The sequence below is a fragment of the Hemiscyllium ocellatum genome, chromosome 3, assembly GCF_020745735.1.
Source record: "Hemiscyllium ocellatum isolate sHemOce1 chromosome 3, sHemOce1.pat.X.cur, whole genome shotgun sequence".
Taxonomy (NCBI): domain Eukaryota; kingdom Metazoa; phylum Chordata; class Chondrichthyes; order Orectolobiformes; family Hemiscylliidae; genus Hemiscyllium; species Hemiscyllium ocellatum.
Genome location: NC_083403.1, coordinates 92,996,864 through 93,008,753, shown reverse-complemented (window position 1 = coordinate 93,008,753; position 11,890 = coordinate 92,996,864). Strand labels below are relative to the sequence as shown.

General features: G+C 40.2%; 1 protein-coding gene across 1 annotated transcript in view; it reads left to right on the top strand.

The window, feature by feature from the left end:
- The first annotated feature begins 2,768 nt into the window (after nucleotides 1–2,768).
- The window catches only part of LOC132835750 (collagen alpha-1(XIX) chain-like), a 178,982-nt gene continuing 169,860 nt past the window's right edge, over nucleotides 2,769–11,890 (top strand). Inside the window, exons 1-4 of the mRNA XM_060854846.1 lie at nucleotides 2,769–2,774; nucleotides 3,161–3,214; nucleotides 4,517–4,561; nucleotides 7,850–7,894. Of these exons, the coding sequence (XP_060710829.1) occupies nucleotides 2,769–2,774; nucleotides 3,161–3,214; nucleotides 4,517–4,561; nucleotides 7,850–7,894 (150 nt within the window). The remainder of the gene's footprint in view (nucleotides 2,775–3,160; nucleotides 3,215–4,516; nucleotides 4,562–7,849; nucleotides 7,895–11,890) is intronic.

Here is an 11,890-nt window from a genome sequence, read left to right as displayed (position 1 = left end):
GTTGAAGTGACGGCATTTGAGGATAAGCTGTGCAAGTATTTAAGGGAGATGTAAATAGGAGGTTACAATGATAGATTTAGGTGAGAAAAGATCTGACTGGAGCATTAACACCTGCATGGACTAGTTGGGCTAAATGGCCTATTTCTGTGTTGTATATCCTATAGAGGAGATAAAGCAGATACAAACTCTAATACCGAACAGGACTCAAAAGCCAGGACAGGAATCAACATTACTTCATGAAACCTTGATGGAGTTGAACTTTCCACAAAGTCTGCCTTTATAGTCCATTGATTTGATTTTGTTCTTGAGATATGGGCATCACTAACAATGCTCCAGTGAATGTAATGGCAGTTTCCTTTTTCTCAATGGTGAAGCTTCTCTTATAATACTCCCATCTTACGTGACAGATCAATGTAACTGCAACCACTGTTGATAGAGGGAAGAAGGGCCTGGAGTCCTACAGTTTGTCCTAAGATTTTGTCCCTATTGGAGACCTGTATTTAAACCCCAGACCAGATACCATGTGTATGTTACATTCTGGCTAGGAGATAATCATATTTATTTTAAAGTAAACATAACGTGAGATCCAGGAGACTTACAAAGAGAGTAAAGCTACATGATTCAACAGTTTTGAACAAACAACAATAACTTTATTTCACAACATTAGAACAAGCTCCAATACATGTCAAACTTTTATACTAATATTCAAAATTGGTAAACATGACTAATAGACTGTGATCAAATGCACAACAACACACATCCAATTACAAATGCATTCAAGAAAGATCTCATAGATTACTGGGCAATTCCCCCAAATGCTAATGACAACAGTGGGTCATCAAATCTCATGACAGTTCATAAGGGATCACAATTCTTCACTGTGGCCAATCAGACCTTAAAACCCTCCTTGAGTGCCACTCCACGATAGACTGCCTCAGCGACTGCTTTTATTCACCTTTTATTGGGTTCACATTCATCTGGTCTCCAAAACAGAACTCTAAGCATAACTCCAACACTTCAACAACTCCACACTGAGCTAGTTCTGGCCCTAGATGTTTCTCCTTGAGCTCCAATCTTGCTCACTTGCATCAAACAAATACTGCCTGTGAGCTTTTTAAGCTCTATTCTCACATCTGCACTCAAGTGTTAATGTTCACAGGAATCTTCTGAGCCCCTCACAGCTTCCCCAGCACAACGACAGCAACCTTAGCACTTTCTCACTTTCTCAGACATTCTTCTGTGTCCAAACTTCATCAGTTAATTGTCAAATAATCTCCAGAACTTCTCAACACATTCTACCAATATAGACCCATCTAGCTGCTCTTGACTTCTTGTTGAATCCCCTGCACAGAATCTGTGGAGTTTAGCTTCCTTCCCAGAACTATAGCAGACTTCCCCTACTGTCTAGGCAGAATGGAATGTTTCCACTGAAAAGCTCTGGGAACAGAATGAAAGTTATGTTTGCACAGAACAGTGGAAATAGATTTTATCGCAACTAGAATAATAACATCTAAGGTGTAAATTCAAATTTCACCATGGACTTGAAATATATCACGACTCAACCCAGTGCCTCTGATAAAACATGTATGGATGTAATGATCTTTATGACAGTTACCTTGCCAAAAAGTAAATTTGCTACTGGAAGAAAACCCTAGTGAGTCTATTGAGAAGGAGTTCTTAAATAGAACATAGTTTATTGCATGACAGCAATCAGGAACAGTTTACTCTGATATGATAGATATTGGTATAAAGACTATGAGGAGATCTACATGCTAAATCTGTCTCCCTCATGATTCTAACCTGTTCTGCCTCACCCCACCTTATGGCATTATCAGATTTGGTCAAATGCAACAGAATGCAGTTTCTATTTTCTGAGCCTCTTCTAAGAACTTAGAGCCTCACTTCCTATAATCATTGTCATTACTCTATGAAGTGCTCACTTTTTTTGTGAATATGGTTTATGGGCCCTAAACTTTCTCATACAGTCATAGAGTCATAGCAATGTACAGCACAGAAACAGGCCCTTCAGTCCAACTTGTCCATGCCAACCAATATTCCATCTGCCAGCAGCTGGCCCATTTCCCTCCAAACCCTTCCTATTCATACAACCATCCAGATGCCTTTTAAATGTCGCAATTGTATTAGATTCCACCACTTCCTCTGGTGGCTCATTCCATACATGCACCACCCTCTGTGTGAAAAAGTTGCCTCTTAGGTTCCTTTTATATCTTTCCCCTCTCATGCCAAACCTATGCCGTATAGTTATGGACTCCCTCACCCCAGGGAAAAGACTTTGTCTCTTTACCCTGTCCATGGGTCATCTTAAGCTCTCTTTTAGTGAAAGATTACCTGAACCACGTGCAAAAGAAACTATGCTCCTCACTACTCCCCCAGTGATGTGGTGGAAATCCCATGGAATTTCAGAAGAAGATGATCACTTGTTTTCATAAAATCTGAAAAAGGGTGACCATTTGGTCCATCATACCTGTGTTAGCTCCTTGAGAGCACTAACCAACATGCCCCTCTCAATTACCCTTTCCCAATAGACCTGCAAATTCTCCCCCTTTGACGCTTATTCAATTCCCTTTCAAAAATAATATTGAATGTGGTTCTACGCTTTAAGTCAGAGCTTCCAAAAATGCACAACTTCTCCTCACATTCGCTCCGGTTCTTTTGTCAATTAGCTTAATTTTTTTTGTTCTTTCATGAGATGTGGATGTTGCTGGCTAAGCCATTATTCATTGTCCATTCCTAACTGCTTGGAGAAGATGATGGTAAGTTGCCTTCTTGAATCACTGTAGAGTAGTCTTTGGAGTGTTATTAGGAAAGAAGTTTAGGATTCAATCACAGTGAAGGAATGGCAATGTATTTCCAAGTCAATGGTGAGTGTTTGTGTTACATAGTTTAATTCTGTGCCCTTTGGTTGCTGGCCTTTCCATCACTGGAGACAGTTTCTCCCTATTTACTTGATCAAAACTAAATCATGAGTTTGAAATCCTCTGTTAAACACATCTTAACCTTCTCTGCTTAGAGATTAGGATCTATTTCTACAATGCTTAAGGTATTCTGCATTTGATTGCCTGTTAGATGAATTTCAGTGCTGACAGATCAGTTTAAGTAATGTGGCCGTAACTGTCTCTGATTATTTTTCCATCTCTAGGGTTTACCTGGTGAGACCGGTCTCAATGGGAAAACAGGAGTGCCAGGTCCTCGGGTTGGTATTTTAGTTACCACATTTAATTTCCTTTAATTTGTTAAATAATTATCATTACGTACATCAGACATTCAGAGCAGGCTCATGAAATGTAGTGTCTTATTATTTCCAAGCACAGAATCACAGCAATGGCCAATGCATGGGATCATCCAGAATACAGGTCACTTGAGTAGCCAGGTTAGATGATGGTCACTATGGTTCAGTATGCATAAATACAAGAGGTATTTTCAGTCTGAATCTTATATTGTACTGGTGTACTCAAGAAAAAGAATAGTTCAGCCTATAAGTTTAACTAAAGCGAAGGGACAGTAGCAAAGAGCAAAAAATAAAGGGTACGGAACCTTAAGTGTTAAAGGCTGTGCATGGACAATGAATCAATCCTCCAGCTGCCTTGAGCTTTGCTGAAATTTCAAATGTGCAATGGAGAGAGATAGACATTGGTACCCATCTTGCTTATTGTTCTCCTTCATCTCTTGTCTGCATTCGTCATTCATTTCCCAGAGCTGCATTTAATCCATGAATGATTCTTCCAGGAATCTTGCTAACTGTGATCATTTTGATGATGAAAGAGCTAAATTTTTAATCTTGTGTTTGAAGGACACGGTGAGAAAGAGCAAATTTGTCCAGTTATGTAATGCAAAAATTCCTTCCCATGTGCAACACACATTTTTGCAACTTATCGGTTAAATTATAGATGATGGTCTAAGGAAGCATTCAGTTGGGATCTGATGACATTTTATTATTGCAAAATTCCACTATGTCAATAACAGATGAAAAAATTTTAGCCACTGGGATCATCTTTTTGAAGGGTGTAGCTTTGCTCAGTCAAATAGTGGGAATAGAAGAGGACTAGAGAAAGTCAGACACCTGAGAGCAAGACCCTGAAATCAGAAGACAGCATCCACTTATTTCTGGGCTCTGCAGGAAATCTGGACATAACTTTTGACAGTGAAAGCTGTTGAGGAACCTGACCACTGTGACAGTTTAATAGCAGTAATACTTTGTATTTGGTGCAGTAAATAACACACAATTGCAGCCATATATTTAAATATATTTGTTCATTTGGGGATGTATTATTGCTGTAGCTATTGACCTTCAGCTCAAATTATGACAGCTGGTCTGACAAAGTCTGCCTAACCTCCATTCAGTATGGTACTGGCAGTGCAGTGAGAGTGAGCTATTGGCTATTCATGGCAATGATCATTCCGGAGTAGTCAATAACCTGTTTACAAGCCCCATATGTGATATGGGTTAATTTTAATAATGTTGGACCAATTTCATTCCCATTTTATCCCATTGCAGGGTCCAGCTGGGAAAGAAGGTATTCCTGGTAAACCTGGCCTGAAGGTAATTTTATCTTTACTCTGTCAAATTCCCTTGTTGTCTTATGATGCAATTTTGCAAAGAACACAGGGCTCTACTGATGAATAATCTTGGTTCTTTGTAGTATTTATGAAGCCAGTCCAGACAAAGAGGAATTGTACATTCATACCTGGAAGCCAGATTTACTGGTTCAATAGAAACAGCACAGCTTTGCGGGGACAATTTGAAACTGTACCAGTTATTCCAATGTGTTCTGAACATATCCCATATTTGTTGCTGGCCATTTTGACACAATTTCTCATTAATTTGTTGCTTTTCAAAACACAGGGCACTCCAATTAACGATATTGATTCATTACATTGACAAAGAGAGAGACTGCTCAGTGTTCCTGTTTTGCACTCTGTGAACAGAATCTTCTAGCATTGGAGGGAGTGGAGACTCTGCACTGGAGAGGTCTGGAACCTGGACACTTTTAAACCTTTCCTGTATTAATCACATAATCACTGAGTTATTACGGTGACCAAAGGGTCCATTCAGTCCATCATATCAGGCAGGAAGGGTTAAGCTCAAGCTCGCCACCCTGCTGCTGATTGAGGGTCTTAAGTAGCCAATTAAAGACCAGTTAAGATTCTCATCCTACCTTGGTCTCAGTTATTTCAGCTCCAGGCAGTCTGAGAAGGATTCAGCTCAGCCAACTACTTAATCAGAGGGAGGAATTCAATTTGGACTCAGTTCCCTGGTTCCAGGATGTCAATTAACTCCCTCACTGAACCCATAGAAAATTAGTTCACAATCAGAGCTAGGGAGTTACAGGAGGCCAGGCTGCAATACATGTCCTTACATTCAAACCCAATGAATTGGAAGCAGGTTAATGGAGGAATATTCAGATAGAGATGTATCTTTCATCACTTTTGGTCAGAGGAATGGTGCATAGCATAAGTAGGAAGAGTAGGAAAAGCAGAGAAGCTATATCAGTGGAAGATAAATCCATCAGTTACTGTGCATTCACTTGCCAGAGTTGAGAGTGGCATTAAGATTGCAAGTCAAGGTTCTTCACACATGATGACTGTTACTGGCTGTGGGTGATCTGTGGGTTGTGTTTGCTCAAGCAGGTTTGAGAGTGCTATGGAGTGATATCAGCTTTCAGACAAGACAACATGGGCCAACATGGAGAGGCAATGGCAGAGTGGTATTAACGCTGATCTGTTAGTTCAGAAATTCAGATAATATTTCATTGTTGGCAAAATCTATCTGGTTCATTGATATCCTTAAGAGAAGGAAACTGCCATCCTTACCTGCTCTGGACCACATGTAACTCCAGATCCACAGGAATGCGATTGACTCTTAACTCTCCTTTGGGATAGGCAATAAATTCAAAGTTTGTGCGAAGATAGACAAAAAATGCTGATCTAGCTAGCAATACCCTCATCCTGTGAATGACTGAAAAAAGATTCCACAGGGGAAAATATTTTCACCTTACTAACATACATTTTTGCCAGTTTTCTGATATATTCATTGACACTTTTAAACAATATGTCTGTCCCTCTGTAGTGATCTTGCAGAGGTTATGCAGAGGAAACCCAGTCTGCAATGGGGAATCTAGAGTAAAATCCAACCCATCTCTGCTAAAGTGTGTGAGTGAGTGAGTATGTGTGTTGAGGGGTAGTGCAGGGTTTTGATGCTATACAGGGAAAGTAAAGCAAAGATCTCTCTCATCTCCCCCCATCCCCAGCACAGAGAATAGGATTCAGAGGGAGCTGTTCTCCTAGATATTTCACAGTGGTAGATGGATCAGAGATGTACTGACAGTGAATTGGAACAGATTACAAAGCCAAACTATTAATGTTGGATAACATCCAAGAAGGAGCAAATATAATCAGGAATTCTACAGTAATATCGCTGTTGTAGAGTCTATAAGACACTGAAGCAGAAGTAGGTTATTCAGTTCATCAAGTCTATTCCACCATTCAATCTAATAATTCTCAACTCCACTTTAACCCTCGATTCCTTTGTCAATTAAAAAATTGTCCATTTCAGCCTTGAATGTATTATGTGACCCGGCATTGGCAGCCCACTTCGATAAAGAATTCCATAGATTCAGTACCCTGTGAGAGAAGAAATTTGACCTCTGTCTTAAATGGGAGACCCCTTACACTATGCCTTCTGATCCTAGACTTTCCCACAAAGGAAAGCAATCTTTCTGCATCAAATAAAAGCAGATTATTACAGATGCTGGAAACCTTAAACAAATACATGAAGTGCTGGAGAAACTCAGCAGGTCTGAGAGTATCTGTGCAGAGAGAAACAGTTAATCTTTCAAGACTGGAAAGACTTTTCCAGAACCATATCTATACTGTCAAATCTCCTAAGAATTGTGTATATTTCAGCAAGGTCTTTTCTCATTCTTCTAAGGTTCAACAAGTACAAGCCCAATCTACTCAATATTTTTTCCACATTTTCAGAGGTTGCCTCCACTGCTAGTATATCTTTCCTTAGATTAGAAAATTGTATAGTTTTAGCAAAACATGCCTATTTTTATGCTTCATTCCCTTTGAAATAAAAGCCAGCTTTCCATTTGCTTTTCCTATTACCCATTGAATTTGTATGCTAGCGATTTGTGATTCATGGACCTCAGTTCCGGAGGTTTTCACAGTTTTTCTCCATTTAGTTAATATTGAACAGGGGGTTTGAGAGAATTCTTGCAGAAAAAGTTGCTTTATCTGGCAGTGATCCTTGTGAGCTGGACAGCACTTTTCAATAGCTACTGCACAGAGGAATCTCTGTTAATGCTCAGCTGTGCACTCACTGTGTAATGAGATCCTTGTCTGCCATTCACTGTTGCACAATTGCTTTATCGAAATGGTAATCCTTGTGTTTCTGGTGTAAGACATGGTTTCGTGAAGATCTCATGGAGATGTAAAACAATCTAAAGGGCCAGATAGATGGAATGCATTGATTTCCCCCAAAGGAGATTGAAGGACAGAGTTTGGTGAGCCATGGAAAAAGAAGAGATTAGGATAAATTGTGGCCTCAAAGAGCCAGCAAAGGTGAAATAGGCCAAAGCACCTTTTGAGCCCTCTCATCCTTTATAGGATTGATGTGCTTTTGGGAAATACTGTAAAATTGACCCTTAAAGAGGAGGTGAGTATACAATAGTTTTATAGTTCCATATGACTAGGTTCCCTCCACCATGCCGGCCAGTCAGATCTTTACACTTCGTGGATTTCCAACAGGACTGAAGTTTAAATTGCATGTAAATCTTGCACATCTGTTGTTAAACAGCTGAAGTTAATCCTATCTACCTTTCATTAGGGGAACCCAGGCGAAAAAGGGGAAACTGGAGCTCAAGGAGAAAAGGTAAGAGCAATTGTTCCCAAAGTTCAAATATTTTTTTTTCAGAGGGTGGTTCACATGTGGAATGAACTTCTTGAGGAAGTAATGGATGTGGGTACAATTGCAATGTTTAAAATACATTTAGATGCATACATGAAAAAGAAATGATTTGGAGATGCCAGTGTTGGACTGGGGTGTACAAATATAAAAATCACACAACACCAGGTTATAGTCCAACAGGTTTAATTGGAAGCACACTAGCTTTCGGAGCAATGCTCCTTCATCAGGACATTCAGCCTTGGACCTTCGGGTGACCATCCTCCAAGGTGGACTTCGGGACAGGCAGCAGAGGAAAGTGGCCGAGCAGAGACTGATAGCTAAGTTCGGTACCCATAGGGAGGGCCTCAACCGGGACCTTGGGTTCATGTCACATTACAGGTGATCACCATTGCATTACACACACACACACACACACTCTCACATACATACGCACACAGGTACACACAGACGCGCACACAGACACCCACACACACCCTTATAGACACACACACTCCCACACTCACAGATGCACCCCTCACAGACTAAAGACACTCTGCACTCACAACACGCACACACAAACACTTTCTCACACTCACAACCCCCACCCCAGACAGACAGACAGACACAGACAGACAGACACAAAGACCCACATGCACACATATATTTTGTGGGGTGAATTTGTACTTGCAGAGTTACATTGCACTTTGCTCAAAAACTGCATACATTCATGTAGAACTTTGAGCTCAAAAACTGCATGAATTTATGTAAAACTCTGTTATCTCACTTTTTAGATTAGAATCAATCTAAACATCAGGTCATAGACAGAACACCTTCAACATATTGTCTAGCTAACCCGAGATTGCAACTTTTAAAAAAAAGTTTTGTGATTTACACATGAAAGAAGTGAAACTATCTCTGTACTCTAACAGATGAAAGGCTTAACAGGCAATCAATTTTTCAATGTATAATTTCAGTTACATCACACTGCAAATTTTTGCTATAAATTCTGTGTTACGATCGAGCCCTCCACTATCACCTGATGAAGGAGCGTCGCTCCAAAAGCTAGTGTGCTTCCAATTAAACCTGTTGGACTATAACCTGGTGTTGTGTGATTTTTAACTATGATAAAGAAAGGTTTGGAGGAATATGGGCCGGGGCAGGCAGGTGGGAATGGTTTAGATTAGGATTATGTTCAGCATGGGTTGATTGGACCAAAGGGTCTGTTTCCATGCTGTACGACTATATGTTGCTATTGGATCTGGTGATCAAGAGATAAAGGAGACTGGAATTTTTCTGAACTGTGAGCATAGGAAATAGGACATAAGAATAAGCTATTCAGCTTCTTGAACACCAATGAACAAGATCAACTCCATCTCATTTTCTGGCACTAACCCCATATCCCTTCATGTCATCTCTGTCTTGAACAGACTCAACGACTTGAACCACCACACGCCTCAGGGGTAGAGAATTTCAGTGATTCACCACCCTCTGAGTGAAAACATTCATTCTCATCCAGGTGCTAATTGTCTATCTCTTGAGACCCAAGTTTTAGCGTCTGGTTTCCTGTCAGTTCTGGGGACAAATGGCTCAAAAAACACAAAGCAGATTGTCCATAGTTTGTGTAGAATTTGCTGTGTGTTGGGCAAATGCCTCTTGAATCCGCTGAGGACATGTTCTGCATCTGCCTCTACAGAAAACACCGTCATGTCTCAGTATATAGTAACCTTGCCTCATGGTCAGAATGATGTGCATTCACAATCCACTCTCTTGACCTGAGCCTGGAATTTTGCAGACACTCAGAGATATTAAACTGAGGCCTCTTCAGCAATGTCACGAATGTAAGAGATTTCATCTTAACATTTTGAAGAAGAGCAGGGATGACTATCTGGAGTCCTGGTCAATATTTACCCCTCAGCAATCACTAAAAGGGGCTTTTATCTGGTCATATCCATCAAATTACTGTAAATACTATCGCCATATGAGCAGGTCAGAGGCCAGAAATCCTGCAGCAAGTAACTCACCTTCTTACACCCCAAAGCCTAACCACTATTTACAAAGCACAAATCAGGAGTGTGATAAAATATTTCCACTTGCTTAGATGAGTGTTGAACCAAAAACACTCAAGAATACTAGATTAGATTAGATTAGATTAGATTAGATTAGATTAGACCATCCAAGACAAAACAGCTCATTTGATTAACACCACACCCACAAGCATCCATTCCCTCCAATACCAACAGTTATTACCAACAATGTGTACTAGCTACAAAATGTACTTCAAAAATACACCAAGGCTGCTTAGACAGAACATTCCAAACCCATGACCACTGCCAACAAGAAGGAGAAGGACAGCTGATACATGGGAGCACCATCATCTGCAAGCTCCCCTTTAAGACACTCACCATCCTGACTTGGGAATATATCACCATTCCTTCACTGTCACTGAATGTTAATTCTAGAATTCTCTCACTGAGAGTATTGTGGGTATTCTTCCAGCACATAGACCGCAAAAGTTCAAGAAGGCATCTCACCACCAACACCACTCAATGGCAACTATGGATGGTTCGATAATTGCTGTTCCAGCCAGTGACACCAATGTCCTACAAGTCAATAATGAATTAAAACTGCTGTTTATGCACAAATTGACAAGAGCCTTTCCTACATATCAGTTCTACAAACCATGATTTTTTTTTTCTCCCTTTTTTGAGAAAGTTGATGCATAAGGAGTGTTTTCTTTATTAATTCCAAGCTGTTCTCAGTCACATTGCCAGAGGGAGTAAGTGTTGCAAAACTCCAATACCACAGTCAAAGTGAGGAACTTATACAGTTGAAAGAAAGACAGACTTGCATTTAAATAGCATGTTTCACAGCCACCAGGCAGGACTTTACAGCTGTTTTGAAGTGGAACCACTGTCCTGACAAACAGCCAGTTTTGTACCAACCTTTACAGACAGCAATATGAAAGTGACCAGTTCATCTGTTTAAGTCTTATAGATTGAGAAGTACTAGCCTCTAGGGATAAACTCCCCTCCTATTTGTCAGAATCATTGTTCCAAAGTTGTTTATGTTGATACTTTTTGTGATTCTTCTGATCACTTCTATAGAAGCTTTTGAGTCTTCAAACTATTTGCAAGTTCACTGGACAAAGTCCTAGAATCCTTCAATTGTTCAAAGATAAAACATTCTAATGGTCTGCTTTGGCTGCAGTTGATTTTTTAAGAGAAGTCTTGCACCTTCTGGAAGCCATTTTGTAAGATTTATTGCGTCCATTTTAAGAACGTCACCCACATATATGTGAGATATGCTTTGTAATCACCCTACAGCCTCAGCCCTCCCTATCTCTGTAATCTCCTCTGCACTACAATCCCCTGAGATACTCGTGTTCCTCTAATTCTGGCCTCTTAAACAAGCTGATTGTAATTGCTCCACAATTAGTCACCATGCTTTCAGTTGGCTGGACCTAAACTCTGAAACTCCTTTCCTACACCCTCCTGCTTTCTAACCCAATTTCCAGCTTTAGGCCACTTTGTTAAATGTACCTCTCCAGAGCTTTTGGTTATCTGACCTAATATTTCCCATTGCTGTGGGGGGAGGTCACGTTTTAATTTTTAATTATACCCAAGAAACATATTGGGATTTTATGTCAAAGCACTATAGAAGTATGAGTAGTTGTTGTCAGCTGTGCTAATGATTGGAGCTAGACCTTGGTTCCTCTTAAAAAAATTGTATAAATAAACAGGTAGCATTTTGCATTGCCCAGCTCACCCATGCTAATTCATATTCTGTGCATTTTTGTCACATCTGATTTGTTCAGTAATCGCCTGCATTTGCAGGATTTGATTCAATAAACATTTTGATGCCTGCCTTTTCCAAAGTCAGGGATACTGAGAAACTCCAACTCTAAAGCAATGATTTGCTGCCACCTCCTGGTAGCTCTGCACTACTGATGTTGCCTGTATGCCTGTCCCAGCAAAGTTTGTA